Raw genomic sequence first — 17,043 nt, forward strand, 5'->3', positions numbered from 1 at the left:
TCTCCCATGGGGTGCAGGGCCCAAGCACTTGGGCCATCCTCCACTGCACTCCCGGACCACAGCAGAGAGCTGGCCTGGAAAAGGGGCAACCGGGACAGAATCCGGCACCCGACCAGGACTTAACAAGATTAGCCTGTTGAGCCACGGCGCCGGCTTCTCTCTTACTCTCTCTCTCTCTCTCTGTAAACTCTACCTTCCAAAGAAATAAATAAGCATTTTTTTAAAAAATGTCTATGAAAAATGTATTCTTAAAAATGACAGCAAGTGATTGTATGTATGCATATGATTGGTGAATTCTAACCTAAACGGTGACTAAAGAACCTTTTTGTTTACATGAATTGGTTACTATGATTTAAGAAAATGACTGGAAAATAAATCCTAACATTTTAAAATAATTTATTTAATACATGTGAAGTATGAAATTATTATATCATAGTATCCTATTCATTTCAAATACAGATAACCATATACATGGAAAAAAATCACTTCTGGTAAACCATGAACATAAAGAGTAGACTATCTTACCATTAAGAAACACCCCGCTTAGTGAAGATGCTGATCTGCCGTAGACTTTCAGGAGCATTCTGGTCGTGTACACAGTAATGGAAGAAAAAATAACATTTGCTGTAGTTTTTATCTGAAAAGATAGAAGGCAAAACAATTTTTTAAAAAAACTATTTTTGAGTTGACAAAGTCCTTTGAGAACGTCACACAAACTTAGGAATGTCACAAAATATTAGAGTGACTCACTCCTCTCATTTTGGAACCAGTAAACATGGCATGTAAAATTTTATTCTCCTGAGTCTGTCAAGTTGCCCTAAGGATTCTTAAATTACTGAGGGATATGGAATGAGGATTTGAGTTAGTTTATCTCTAAGTAGTTGTAAATTCAAAGAATTGTTTGAAGAAATAAATTTGTAGATAGGAAGGCAAAAAGCTCTCAAGTATCCCTACTGACCAACCATTTATTAATTTATATCTTCAAATTGCAAAAAAAGTAATATCTTTTAAAATGTCGCAGAGCACATGATAAGATAAAGGAAAGATGAGAGCTGCCTTGTTGAACTCTAATGCTGTCATAGCAGGTCTTTTCTGGAGGACTATCCCACCTTTGTCCATGAGGCTCAATTTCCCATGAGCTTCCAATGACCTTGGATATGTTTGTTTGTGTCACTTAAATCAGGGAAGAGTCTTATATTCTATACTAAATAGGGAAGAAAATGGACATAAATAAATCACTATCATTTGCTATCAGGTCTCCTTAAATTGTATAGAAACTTAAAAAGTCTTCATGAAAGATGATGAGTCTACACCCTTCATTCTTTCAAATCACAATCATAAAAATCAGAACAAACAACGTGATTTAGTGTAGTCAGATGCAGTGACTTTGGGAAACAGCAAGGCCTCAGGACTGGTGTTCCTACATGGAGCGCAGAAGACTTAGACGGCGGTCTTGGATCTGTTTTGGGATTTGTGTCCTCGGAACAGCATTTAGACTTTCAATTTCTGTTTCTTTCACCTGTAAGGTAAAGATAATATTTGACATAGCCTACCTCACACAAATATAGTGAGAATCAACAAGGTGATAACTGTAGAGAATTTTAAAGATATTTTACATGAATGGAACACAAATCACTTGAAAATGGCCAACTTCTTCTCTCATGTCATCTTTTGCTTTGCAGAAATGGCAGCATTATAGTCTTATTTGACCTTTTCTTCGCCCAGTGGGTGTCAGATGAAAATGTAAAAAATGAACTGATTCAAGGCATTGAAGCGAATCAATCCAGCCAACTGGTCACTTTCCGGATTGATTTGAGCAGCATCAACATCACAGGTATCTGTGAGCATTATTTGATTTCTTTGAATCATTAAGCTATGAAATTAAAATTCTAGCAATATACCAGAGAAGCAGTGGGATCATCCTTGACTTTAGCAGCATGTCTTATTGCTTGATGTAACAAATTTACATGAGAAAAGTGAAATATGGAGAAACCATATTTGAAGAAACAGTTTGTGAAATATCAAAAGTTTCTGAATGTATTAGCATCCATAAACATTTATGAGTTTTGTCACATTCATTGCACCGGTCAAGCACACCCTGACTTCAAAATCTCTCTATCAGAAAGAGTCATCACTTTATGATTAAATTATAGATATTGTGAGGTTATGGTGTCAAGTGGCAAAGTCCACTGTTAAAGAAGAAAAAATGAAAAAAAGAGAGGAGTCAGTTTTACTAACCCTAGTTACCTATTTGTAAAAATAAAATTGTATCTTTAAAATGAAAAAGTTGTTTTTTTTGTTTGTTTGTTTGTTTGTTTGTTTTGATAGGCAGAATGGACAGTAAGAGAGAGAGAGACAGAGAGAAAGGACTTCCTTTTCCGTTGGTTCACCCCCCAATGGCTGCTGCGGCTGGCACGCTGTGGCCCACGCACCGCGCTGATCCGAAGCCAGGAGCCAGGTGCTTCTCTTGGTCTCCCATGCAGGTGCAGGGCCCAAGCACTTGGGCCATCCTCCACTGCACTCCCGGACCACAGCAGAGAGCTGGCCTAGAAGAGGAGCGACCGGGACAGAATCTGGTGTGCCGGCATTGCAGGAGGAGGATTAGCCTATTGAGCCGCGGCACCGGCCAAAATGAAAAAGTTTTTAAAGGTTTATTTTATTTATTTGAAAGGTAGAGTTACAGAAAGGGTAGAGAGAGAGAAAGAGAGAGAGAGAGAGAGAGAGAGAGAGAGAGAGAGAGAGAGAGAGGTCTTCTACATGCTGATTCACCCCTCAAAAGGCCAAGGCGACTGAGGCTGGGCCCTGCCAAAACCAGGAGCCAGGAGCCAGTAGCTTCTTCCAAGTCTCTCACATGGGTGCAGGGGCCCAAACACTTGGGCCATCCTCTGCTGCTTTCCCAGGTGCATGAGCTCAGAAGTGGAGCAGCTGGAACTGGAACTGGTGCTGATATTGGATGCCAGTGCTGAAGGCCAGGGCTTGTAACGTGCTGCACCACAGCAGTGGCTCCTCCAAAAAACATTTTTTACCACAAGAATAAATAAAAGGAGAAGACACATAGGGCATTAAAAATAAGAACATTGCAATCAAAGTGTTAATAGATTATTCTAAAGTTTCCTATCTAGCTTATCTCCATCCAATTCAATTCTACAAACATTTATGCCATATGCTTATTTTGGTCAAGGAGAATAGCAATTTGCCAAGTTCATACAGGTCCCCAGTTTCTTATCTGTAAAATTCAGGACCAAGTGTTGTTTTAGGATTCTGAATTCTTGGGATTTTAGGAAGCTAATATCTGAAAACATCAATACATCGATATTCATACCCAGTGGAATAACTGAATAACATAGCATCAGCTCAAATAGCCTTGGTACAGAATGAAGTCAGTCAGTTAGGGTCGCCTAAAATCAATTACATAAAAATGTGGAGAAATTACTATTATTGAAGCTATTTACTCATTTATTCAGAAGGCAGAGCCTCAGAAAAGGAGATAGGGGTCAAAAGTACTTGTACCGTGTTCCACTGCATTCTCCCATACCTTAGCAGGGTGTAGGATTGGAAGCAGAGCACTGTGCGCTTCAACCAACTCTCCAGGATGAGCTGTAGGCATCACACCACATTGCTGATCCTTACTATTTTGTTTTGATTTAATTTTGAAATGTTAGACATGAAATTGTAAATCTCCGGTTGCTTCTCAGCAATGTTGGCTCATTGTGAAACCTGCCTTCCATGAAGCCTCCAGATACATCCTGCAGTTCTTGGCAGGGAGAAGAGAACTGATATTTGCAGTGGGTTCTCTGCTGATGATTTGATTCCCTCTAGCACAGCTAGTATAGCAGAGTCCATTTGGGGTCTTGATCGGGTTCAGATGAGCTGGAAATTAGTTCTAGCCATTATTAACCAGAACTGCTGGTTGAACTATCAACACATGTACTCACCATATTAGATATGTTATATAACATGAAGAAAAAGCACAAATATTTTGGTAAATTGCTTAAATTCACACACTGAGAATTGGATTGAGGATTCTGGCCTAGGTGCCCTACTGTAATGTCCATGCTCTTTAGCACTACACTAGAGTTTGATTGTAATGGTTTTATCTTTAACAATGTTGATTTTTTTAATGTTTTCTTCTAAAAATGTGGTTTCTTGCTCATTAAAGGTGCCTTAGTTTCTGGAGTTCTATTCTGACAGATATGATAAAACTTATTATTATTACTTCCAATAGTTGGACTACCATGGGGAGGAGAGGTAATGGATTTTAAAATTAGATATTTATTCAGTATAGCCATATTATTTGAGTTAACTTGGAATCACTATCACAAATACAACTTATCAAAACATCAACTCAAGAATATTCCAAGCAATTTGAAGTAAGAATTTATTGAACTGTGTTCAAATACACTTATAAACATAGCACCAAGCTTAAATTTAGATACTTGTGTTTAATGTTTGTTTCTACTATGCGAATTTTCGAATTTAATCATATTTTAAAATTGGTTAAGAATTTAATACAGTTTTAATTTATTCATAGAACAATCAAATTAAATATAATAAAATACCTTTATTAAAAGCTCTTATAAATCTTTTTTGGTTTGCCTTCTTTAAAACATCATATCAAATTTAAAACTATCATGAGTATTGTAGGAATAAGACAAGGCAAAAATTAAAAAACACAGAAAATGCAACATGTTAGCAGAAGAGAGCATTCTACACAGCCCACTTACCATCAATACAACTTAAATAAAAAGTTCAACAGACAAGTACTTTTTTATGATATATTTAGTTTCCTTTGTGTATTGCATAATTAATTCACTATATTTTTAAAATTACTAAACATATTAAAGTTTGAAGAAAATAGCCAGTTTTTAACTTTTTGTAAAAAAGCACTTCATACTTAAAATAGTAGTTAACTTCAGTAATTATTATTATGTGCAAGATTATTTTTCAACTGGGGTCATTCATATATTTCAGTGTAGAACCACTAGTTCTAGCTATTCCAAGATAGAGTGTGTAATGTTCCATTAGTTTACTAAAATATAAATTATTCTATAGAAGTACAGGCTAAAAAAATAGATAACTTTTAAATGTATACAGAATCAAGTAAATGTTTGGCAAAAGTAAATTTTAAAGACAGCACATGCAGGGACTGGAAATTTATCAAGTGTATCTCAAACAAATAATAAATAGGATTATTCGGTAAAAGAGTATAAAATAAGAGCTCTAAAGGATCAAATTATTGATATTTAAAATAAAATCCAAAAAGTAACATAAACATTTCAATCATTGCAAAGAATGAGTGAATCTCTCCATTATCTAGTTATGTACATTTGTACATTTGGGGATCGTGTGTTTGCCAGGCTGCCTAAGCTCCTAGAGCTTTTTATTTATTATCTGGAAAAATTAAATTACATTTTCTAGCAGGAGTGAGAAAAGTCCGGCCCACAGGCCATAGAAGGCCTGCAAAATCATTTGGTTTGGCCTTGCCAAGGCAACTGCAAACTGGACAAGAGACTGACTAAATCCATAGCGGCTAATTTTTAAGTTGATGTCTATGTATGGCATCTAGTGATGTTGTAAATAGCCAAATGGCCCTTGGCATAAAAAGGATCTCCATCCCTGCTAGAGTGTGATTGCGAGAATGGAGGGAGAGGTGGTACAGACACAGTGTTCTGTGGTCAGCTCTGTGGCTGGCACAAGGAAAGGACGCAATCAGTCTTAGATCCCTTCTTCCTGCCATTAATGTTTTAGACGATGAAAGAACAACACAGTTACATATATTTTAAAAAGCTTTTTCAAAACCTACGGTTAACACAAAATGACTACACTTGGAAATGCTTATTTTAACTAGCCATTTTTTCCAAACATTTCCTTTTATTGGCGACTATGCTGAATTACCTTAATTAATCCTCCAAGGTAAGTAGGTGGAAAAACATCATATTCTTGTTTTTATTAAATCCATGTAGTACATGGGTCCCCAATAGTTCTCATTTAGTCCTCTCATACAGCAAGATATAGATTTATAGAGGGGAACAAGGCAATTAAACTTGAAAACTGCAGTTTCCAGGCAATAATTTATTATGAATATGCCTTTCAGGGATGTTAAGTTTATTCGCAATTTTATATGCCTGGAAACCAGAGTTTGAGAAAAATCAACAAATGCATGCATCATATACCTGGCATTAGTACTATTATAAATTCTGCCAAAGAGTACTTTTGTGTGATAACGGGTACAAAGTCCATGAGGACTTTTTTTTTTCCTATTGTTCAACTGCCTTTGTTGCCAATTACCGTAAAGTTTTACTAACCCATTTGGAACACTAGGGACGAGAGCTGGGAACTAAGGTCGCATTACACAGATTGATTTCTTGGCTGCTACAGAGTGCCTACAGGGTCTGTTTGAGGCAATTGCTCATATGCTTGAAGAGTTCCTAGACTGCAGCTAGTTCTAATCCTTTGTTGCTGACTGTGTAGGCAAGACTGAAGAAAAACAAAAGTTTCAGTACCATGGGCTTTCTCAAACTCATACAGAATGCAATTTCACTGTAATTCCATTCTGTGGAAGAGTTTGGGGATTGAGGAAAAGAAGTAATTGGCCCATGCAATGAACAGGAAACTGGACCAAAAGGATCCGCGGTAGGATTATGCACTTCAATTTAATTACCCCAGTGCTGAGATTCACAGACATTATCCAATATCGAATATATTTTGATTTTAAATATTTTTCTTTCTCTGCAATTGATAAAACAACATTTACACATTGCTAGGAACTCTCCTATAGTTTACAAAACCTCTTTCCACATGAGCAGGGCTATTAAAATACCTTCACACCGTACTTTCATTTGGTCTGACAGCCATAATTCTGCTTTAAAAAACAAGCTAGATGTGTTCTATCAAAGTAAATGAGAATTTCTGTAAGATTACATTGGTCTTTAAAGGCAGACATTCAAGGATGCAGATTCTACTCCCACTACTAAGTAAGATATAAAGATTATGGGCTTCATTTTTCACAGATAGCTTTGGTCACCAAGTACTATTACCCCCATTTAAATAACAAAGAAAATAAACATCTAAGATTTTCAAACCATGATTTTCAATGCATCTCTTGGGATTGATTTGGAAGAAAAAATAACAGATTTTAGCTTTTTTATCCTTCACAATACCTTGTTCACTAACTGCACAAATTAGTCACATGTGATTCTTGCCTCAAGTTGCTGGAAATTGTTCTGATTCTGGATCACTCTGAAGTAATCACATATGACTTTCTACTGAATCCTACATGATAGAAACATAATTGGGTAGTTAAAAACTTTCTATTTTCAGAATTCAAAAAAAATCAATTTGCTACTGTTTCTATCATTTGCCAAAAATTAGTACATAAGAATGTAACAATACAGATATAAAAGTATGTGCAAAGTTTTTTCCCATTCAAATAGCTATTCCTAATATTCAGGCAACTTGATTAGCTTCTAAAAATCTAAACAAATAATTATCTTCTTTGTGCAAAGTTCTTTAACAGGAATTTGTGAAATCCTAAAAATTCCCTGCTCAGAACAGTATAGTATTGTATATACTTTTTAGAAAAATTAGGGAAAAATAATGAATGAAATGGTAACAGAAGAATACAAAAATTAAAAAAAATAATCTCTAGTGTTAAGAATAAAAGATCATTCTAAAAATTGGCATCTGGAAAATTCTTACAATAGTTAATGTTTTAAAAAATGCTCTTATCAGAAATTATGCATGCATAATGAAATGAGAGGGAGAGGGAAGACTAAATAAAAATCAAATTGATGCATCCTGACATGGGCTGCCATTGTCTAACAATTCTATTCATTTCCCATTAGTCGTTTCAATGTAAGAACCTGTCTTCATAGACTGATGCAGCTGAAGCATGTTTGTGAAACAGAGTCATCAGAGAGTACAATCTCAACAAGAGCAGTTAATATTCCAACCTTCTAACCAAAATTATTTAAACTAGACTAATTTTCTAATCTCACTATTTTCATAATCACTCTCATGACTTGATCGTTAGTAACTCAATTGTCCACCCCTCAGCACCTTCCCTGATCTTGATCTGGAGCACATCTGGTCTCTGAAGCTCATCAGTTATCTTGTAAAATAGCAATTAAGTCCATGCCCCATCTCCTCTGCCAGAGAGAGAGTTCTAGCCCTTATCAACATTCGCCCACACTGTGGAAACAGCTTCTCAGTTGGACTCCATACAATTTCCCACATGATCCTACAATTACCGGTATGGAACATGGACTGGTCATATCACATACAAATGTAAAATCCTCCAGGACTGTCTGTAGAAAAAAAATATTTCCAACTGTAAATAAAGAGAAAATGATCCCTCAGAATTTGGTCCCAAACATTGTTTCTGATACGGCTTCCCCTCACATACTGACGTCCAGGTTGACTCATCTATTTCCATGCACTGATGCACTCCTGTCACATCACAAACTGTACGTGGTCTTCCTTGCACATTTCTAGATACCCTTCAAAATCTAGTTTAAATATGACTTTTCTGAGAAACGTTTTTCATCCTTGCCTGAGAAAGAGGCTCATTATCTGAGCCTTGTGTTCCAAAAGCTTGTTTATATACCTCTTCTTAGAAAATAGTCAGTGAGCCAGTCTCTCTCACTACACTCAAGGACCAACAAAGAGAAGCTCTGCCTTACTCATCCTTTCCTCTCCAACCCCTGGAGTTCTACAACACATAGATGGCAAAGTCTTGTGGAGTAAGTGAAGGATAATGAGATCAAAGGAGTCCAAGTAGTGTCACTTTCCAGAATAAAGCTCAATCTAAATTTCCATCAGCAGAGATAAAGCATCAGGAAGTGAAGCTCTCATGAGAGGCATCAGGTCAGACAAAATTGTGTATCTTCCTAGTTATATCTCCAAAGCCAATCTTTCGTGAGATGAATGTTTACAATTTTATTAGCTGTTGTTAAAATATGACATACAGTTTCAAGCATTTTGCCTTTTCTTCCTTTATTTATCATTTATGAAATACTATCACATATTATGCATTTTCTGGATTACAGATTCCATCAAGGACTCTCTTACAATAATTACAATATGCATTTGAATTTGTTAAATACAATTATTATCATTTTTATTCTGTTAAATTGGGTTATTCGGTAATTTAGGAATGATTCTGACCTTTCTTCTCTCCTAATTTGATGTTAGATATTTCATGTATTTCCCAATGGTTTATAGTTACTTTTTAATTAGAACAAATTATAAAAGTCTCATTTAGTTGTGACACTGGCATGATCAGCAACCCTGTTTATAAATATCACCTAGTTTGGAATTATCTTAATAGACTCATTGCTACGAGCACTTCAATTTTCTTAATTAATTTTATCGAACATAAGAATGAATTTCAGAATTTCCTATTTTTAAATCCCAGCAGATGGCAGTAAAGTGTTGACTTTGAAATTAAGAAAAATAACAAAAAATTACTGTTGAGTCAAAGATTTCAAAAATTTTAAGCCATCACTGTTATTCTAGTCAGAGACAAAAATATTCAAATTCTCACAATACTCTGAAAAGTAGAACTGCATGTCTTTATCATTTGGGTTACAAAATATCTAATTTATTTAGTTTTGCACTTCTATTTTCCAGGATATCTTATCAAAGTGAAATGTGTTTCTTGGTGCATTTCTGTCCTTCATATGTAGAAATGGAGCAAGTAAAGGACAAGACAGGCTGAGAGTATGGCCTGGAACCTTGTAGTGTTGTATTTGTATTTTACCACCTATGAATCTGAGACAATATACGAAAAGAGATACTGAACAAAAATATCTAATGGATTTCTTCACTGCTCAATGTAGCAATGTACTAGGAATTTTAGATAATTCATCTTACTATAAAATGACTTTTGTTGATAAATTTTACCCTGCAGAATACAAAATTTACTTAAGCCACTCTGTTATCAGATAATAAGTTTGCAAGTAAATAAAGTGGCTACTAGATGTTACAAATGATATGATAAGCTTCCCAGTAAATTGAAGCCCACAGCACTTATAAAAATGTTAGGAGGCATAAACACTTTTTAGTTTATGCCCAAACTATAGTATTAATTTGTTAGTGTTAAAATAAAAAAAAGTAAAAGTTAATTTTAAAATCTATATGTGATATTTATGAATTTTTTCCAAAAGTGTGAAATTCTATTAATTTTGATAAGTGATGATTTATCAAATTAAAGAAATATTTCTCTTAGAAATTGTAGGATATGCATAGAGGTAAGGACCTGAGAAAAGATACACAAGAAATATTCAAATATTTTGTCTTTTACAAACTGGCAATTAAACCTACCACGAGAAAGTTTATATTTTTTTCTTCTTTTTTTAAGGAAATCTTTCAATAGAGTGTCTGCCTGGTTCAAGACCTTGTGCTGATGGTGTAACTTGCATAGCCGATGATTTATTTTGTGATGGAAAAGTAGACTGCCAAGATGGTTATGATGAAGACAATAACATTTGTGGTAAGGTCCCTGCATTCTCCCCCATTCCTTTTTGCCCTCTTTCTCTATAGGCACACACACATTCACACACACATACTCAAAAATACACATGTGTGCACATACACAGATCTCAAATATTTGAAATCACTGTTTCTGTAATTACATTTATAATTTAATACAAACTCTAAATTATAATTATATTGCTAATCTCTAAACTCTATTACATAATATCAAGATATTAGTTAACAAGAATTTCATTTGGTGACTATGGAAAGAATGCTATGATTAACGATGTCTGCCATGAATATGAGGAACGTGTACCATTATTTTTCATTTATTTTCTATATTAAATTATTCCAAGCCATTATGAATTCGGCTTCTATGTTCTTACTTCTGAGTACTTGTAATGGCTTTTTGTGTTTTCTTTTCATCATAAAATCATCGTATCAGTCTTGTATTGGTTATTTTGTTAAAAAAAGATTTATTTACTTTATTTGAAAGACAGAGTTACTGAGAGGCAGAGGCAGAAAGAGAAAGAGAGAGGTCTTCCATCCTCTGGTTCACTCTCCATGTGGCTGCAATGGCCAGAGCCAGGCTGATCCAAAATCAGGAGCCAGGAGCTTCTTCCGGGTCTCCCACATGGGCCATCTTCCGCTGCTTTTCCAGGCTATCGCAGAGAGCTGGATCGGAAGTGGAGCAGCTGGGACTGGAACCGGCGCCCATTTGGGATGCCGCCACTTCAGGAGGTGGCTTTACCCACTACGCCACAGTTCCGGCCCCTTTATTGGTCATTTTAGTAGTTCCTACCTCAGTCAGCATTGCCCCTTAATTTGGTTGGTGCTTTTATTCACCTTTTGAAGTTCTATGGAAAATGGCAACCAGTTATAAAGAATAACTTAATGTCTCAGGAATAAAAAATTCCATCTTTTTTTTGTATATCTTGATATCTGTTTTGTTACTATTAAACACTTGATTACCATTTATTATACACCAAGCATGAATATTAATGACTTAAGTACATGGATTCCAGCTAGGCGTTTACTAGAAAGTAGCGTCTAAAAAGGAAATTTATTTTCATGTGGGATGTGTATGATTACCACACAATTATAAATACAGATTAGTATGCAATGTGAAGAACTATTTGAATAAAGCTAATCTGTAATGTTTTTGAAAAATTATACAAAAAGCTTGAATTGAACATTTCGTGTGTGTGTATTACAGTCTGTTTGAAAATCAGCCTTGAACACAATTAGTTCCTGACTTATCTGTAGTTAGTTGCTTGCTACACTTCGCTCTTCTATTTTTTGCTACACTATTCTCTTACTTGATGTTAACTGAAAATGAATGTTCCAATAATGACCAAAGTCTTAAAAATTAACTATCCATTTGGTACATACTTCAAAAGACAGGCAGTTGGTTTGTTTCCCAGTACCAACTCAACAAAAGGCAAACTCCACAAAGAGACTTCCACTAAGCAATCCCAATTCAAACATTCTTGGATACAATTCAAACCTTCCAAGTTTAACCTCATACTTTGAAGCGCACTCAGAGCATATTGGAAGAAAGTGCAGGCTATGGAATATTTTTAATGTATTTTATATAAATAAGTTACTCAAAGAAGAAAGTAACCTTTTGCTGTGGTTTCAGGCGTTTTCCAGAACCTTTTCAGGGAGAATGTAGTACAAGTGTGCCATCATGAGGTAGCAAAAGTGATGCTGGTTTCCATTTCTAAAACAATGTATGTCACAGATATATACATAGTTTTTGGTCTATTTAATTATAGTCAATAACTATAAATGAGGTGAAATGCATAAATGGTATATTAGATTAATCAAATAATCAGAAAACATACCGCGCCTATTATTTGTTCTCCATCTAAGGAGTTAATAGTTTTCATGATGAATTAATACCAAAACATATAAAAAAAATAAGTATAGGGGTACCATATAAGTATAAGAATTTATCCTAAAGACTTAAGGTATAAATTAGTTTTCTAGGCCAATATAAGCTCATGAGATGAGCTTCATAGTAGAACCAGATTATTTACCTAAATTTGCTTTCAAGAAATCATCAAACTGCCTTGTTACTTTCAGACATCATGATGGTTTGTGTTTATCATACCTCAGTAATGATTAACCTTCCATGTCACCAAGTCTCAAGTCTCTAGTTACTCAGTTTTGCATGCTGTTAATTCTCAGGTGTTTTTTTTTAAGATTTATTTATTTATTTACTTAGTTATTTGAAAGTCAGAGTTACAGAGAGAGAGGAGAGACAGAGAAATTTTCAATCTGGTAGTTCACTCACCAAATGGCTGCAATGATGGGGGATGGGCCAGGGCAAAGCCAGCCAGGAGTTTCTTCCATGTCTTCAAGGTGGGTGCAGTGGCCCAGGGACTTGGGCCATCTTGTGCTGCATTCCCAGGCACGTCAGCTGGGAGCAGGGGCTGGAGCAGCTGGTACTCAGAAGATGACAGCTTAACCCACTGCACCAGGGCACTGGCTTCAAATCTCAAATTTTGTATTTTAAAGTTAGCATTGTCTCTATTTTGATAAATAAATGCAAATCATTTGCAAAAGAAAATAGTGGAAAAAATCCAATTAATCAATCTTTATCAAGCAAGGATTCAAGAAAATAAACTGTTTTATTCATTTTACTCATCAATGATACTGAGGTCAAAAGCCTCATGGAGTTCCCTTCAGCACAAACTCAACATATATTAGCATAATATCCACCTGGAAGCACTAGCTCATCCATATGCATTCACAAGAAACTTAAAAATTTATTTAGTTTTCTTTAATTGACCTTTCTTCCTTACCCTCCCCCCCAGCTGTGTGCTCTAATTGTGTGACTAATAGAGTCACATTAATGTTGACTTCCTCTTACGGTTTCTTTTTTAAGACTTTGGTTATTTAAGTGTATACAACTTAGAGCTGACTACAGCTGAACTAAGATTTCTTCCAACTGTTGTTCTCTTCTGAGTAGATTGCATCAGCAAGAAAGTTCACTTTTTAGCTGACCTGTGAGAAGGAAAGAATGCTGACTCACACATTTAGGCCAAGGTGCAGGCCTATTTGGAAGTTGGCAAAGTGACTTCACAGTTCACATGAATTGTATGTATGCTCATAACAGAACTAGATGGGTGGACATGGATCACGTTTGATTCCTATATCCTGGAGAATTCAATGCCCTGGACAAACACAATTTGTAAATAGTTAGCCAGCAGAGGGCATTCTCAGTGGATCCAAAGCATATATCCTTATGAATCCCATCCCTTTAAGGCAGACATTTCTTTCTTTCTTTTTTTTTTATTTTATTTAAGATACACAAATTTCATTTATTTCATATATACAGATTCAGGAACATAATAATACTTTCCACCCTTCCTTCCCACCCATGCTCCAACATTTCTTCCTCCTCCCTCTCCTAGTCCCACTCTTAATTTTTACAAAAATAATTTTGAGTTTACTGTATACTCATAAGGTTAACCCTACACTAAGTAAAGAGTTCAACAAATAGTATGAAGAAACAGACACTGTTCCTCAACAGTCGAGACGAGGGCTGTTAAAAATAAGTGCATATCCAGTTGATACACTGCAAGCTTCCCAAAGATAAGAACCACATGGCAACAGTTTACCCCAGTAGACAACTCCCAGCATTCAGCCTAGGGATAGCAGGCATAGTAAATGTTGTAAGGAGGAAATTTTGAAATCTGTCTTGAATTCGGATCCCTGACTTTAAGGGCAGTTTTTTTGTTTGTTTGTTTTTGTTTTAAGTCTACCAAATTGTCATTCTAGAATGTAGTATAGTATGCGAGAGTCTTGTGTGTTCAGATGGCATAATTTGGGGAACAGAAAGGTCAGATCATCTGTGTCTGACTTTGGGCAAAATTAAATGATTGTGTTCCTTTTCTTAGCTGTTTTCTAATATTCCATTTGTTTCAGGTTGTCTATGCTTTTGTTCTCATTTCCATGACTGAAATATTTATAATAAACAATTCATTTATAAAAAAATTAGTGCATATCAAAGTGTCAATTTCACTCCTATAGATTCCCTTTTGGGTACTCTCTATTTGTTACCACATATCAGGGAAAACATATGGTATTTTCTTTTTGGGATTGGCTTACAGAACACATTTCTAATAGTATAATACAATGAATGACAGGACAAGTTCTCTTCACTCAGAATTTTTTTTTTTTGATGGTGCACTGGAAAGTCTAAAATTTCAAAATCATGAAAACCCATTAATTCTACTTATCAGTAGCTAGTTATATATTTTTCTCCTCCCAAAATCTGTCCTGCTTCATTGTCTGTCAAATTAGATTCAGCAGAAGTATCCTGAAATTAAATCCAAAAAATGTCTGAGAATACCCTTAGCACAAGACTAATCGTAAAATAATATTTTGGCATTTTGAATGTTTCTTTATAATTAGTTCATTTTATTATTATTTTAAAGATTTATTTTATTTATTTGAAAGACAGGGTTAGAGAGATAGAGACTCCCCAAATGGCTACAACACCCAGAGCTGAGCTGATCCCAAGCCAGGAGCCAAGAGCTTCTTCCAGGTCTCCGATGTGGGTTCAAAGGCCTAAGGACCTGGGCCATCCTTCATTGCTTTCCCAGGCGCATTAACAGGGAGCTGGATCAGGGAAGTAAATCAGCTGGGACTCAAACTGGCATCCATAAAGGATGCTGGTGCTGCAGGCAGGGCTTTAACCCACTGTGCCACAGTGCTAGACCCTATTATTATTTTTAAAGATTTATTTATGTGATAGAGTTACAGAGAGACAGGGAGAGAAAGCAAGAGTGAGAGCAAGAGCCAGAGAGAGCATCTGCTGGTTCACTCCTCAGATGACCTCAGTGGCCAGGACTGGGCCAGGCCTAAGCCAGGTGTCAGGAACTTTATTTGGGTCTCCCATGTGGGTAACAGATGCCCCACTACTTGGAACATCTTCTGCTGCTTTTCCCCTGTCATCAGCAGAGTATTGGATCAGAAGTGGAACAGCTGGGAAATGAACGTGCACACATTTGGGGTGCTGGATTGCAGGCAGTGGCTTTACCCCTATACCACAATGCCAGCCCCTGCAATTTTATTTTAGATGTCATCAGGAATATCATTCATCATTGCTTGCATGAAGAAGTATACCAGTGGCCATTTAGTGAAAGATTTCACCTGCAGATGATCTATTCCCAATAAAACTTAAGTTCATAGAAACAGGGTGAATTGATCATATTTTTTAGGACAGGCTAAATTTTGGGTAAACACTCAGCGATTTCAGACATTAAGAACTGATTTATTGCCTTTATCATAATCCATGCCAGAAATGCGAACTTCTTGAAAGTTAGCCTGTGTGTCTGTAGAGGCCTCTACTGTATCCTTTACAATCCACTGACAGATAAGGAAGACAGTTACAAATGAACACAAGCACTTCCACACCACTAATCAGCTCAGCCACATTACTCCATCTGAGTGCCTGCTGTTTGGGGAAGTGAAGTTTAGACACATGCCTAGGATGGAACTACAACAGGGACAGACATAGAACAGTCTTCGCCACTGGGGATATCACTCAACTCTGTAAAATATGAAAACTATTAGAATTTTATCAACTTCACAAATAAGTTCTAGAAATTCTTAGATTCATTTTGTTTTATTCATGTTTTAATTCTCTCCCTCTTTTTTTTTTTTTTTGCATCTCCTTTGTTGTGAAATGCTATTGTAAAAATGATCTGCATTCTACCTTTAAGAACATTGGAAATATGAAATTATTTTCTTCAAGATTTCTTGTTCTTACTTTCACTTATGCTTTTCCCTCCTTGCATTTTAGCTCAAAGAATAGATGATGTCATCTATAATCATTTTGTGTATTGTAGAACCTTGCAGTATAGCACAGTATATATCACATAAAATAGCACATACCATTTTTGTTAGTTTTTTTAAGTCTCTTGATCCTTTTTTATTTATTTTTTAAAGATTTATTTATTTATTTGAAAGGCAGAGACACAGAGAAGCAGAGGCAGAGAGAAACAGAGAGGTCTTCCATTCGCTGGTTCACTCCCCAGACATCCACCCAAAGCCAGGAGCCAGGAGCCTCCCTTGGGCCTTCCATGCAGTTGCAAGGGCCGAAGGACCTGGGCCATCCTCTACTGCCTTCCCAGGACACATCAGAAATCTGAATCTGAAGTGGAGCAATAGAGACTCGAACCAATTCCCACATGGGATGCTGGTGCCACAGACTGGGACCACAACCCACTGTGCCACAGCGTTGGCCCCAATCCTTTTATAATTTAAATAATTTATGATTACATTAGATTCTCAAAGTCACAGGAAACAGATGATAATCGGTACAACACAGTTACCATCAATTCTTATGTTAATGTGACATTAATACAAAAAGAACAGTTTCAGTGTAGTCCATAGATACAATTCTAATCATTTAGTGATCTATTTTTGTTTTTATGGTCATTGAAGCTAAGGCATTAATTGACTCTCTTATTTGTCCTGGTTTGCAGTGAGCAGAGATTGGACTATGAGAAAAGAGTTTTGCTTTCACAATGAAAAAATTTAGCACTGGAT

At 35.9% G+C, this 17,043-nt stretch overlaps 1 protein-coding gene across 1 annotated transcript in view; it reads left to right on the plus strand.

The window, feature by feature from the left end:
* Window positions 1–17,043, plus strand: part of TMPRSS15 (transmembrane serine protease 15) — a 134,632-nt gene that overhangs the window by 20,587 nt on the left and 97,002 nt on the right. The window contains exons 4-6 of the mRNA XM_062180224.1: window positions 1,683–1,834; window positions 8,056–8,088; window positions 10,361–10,492. Coding sequence (XP_062036208.1) covers window positions 1,683–1,834; window positions 8,056–8,088; window positions 10,361–10,492 — 317 coding nt within the window. The remainder of the gene's footprint in view (window positions 1–1,682; window positions 1,835–8,055; window positions 8,089–10,360; window positions 10,493–17,043) is intronic.

Source organism: Lepus europaeus, chromosome 2, assembly GCF_033115175.1.
Source record: "Lepus europaeus isolate LE1 chromosome 2, mLepTim1.pri, whole genome shotgun sequence".
Taxonomy (NCBI): domain Eukaryota; kingdom Metazoa; phylum Chordata; class Mammalia; order Lagomorpha; family Leporidae; genus Lepus; species Lepus europaeus.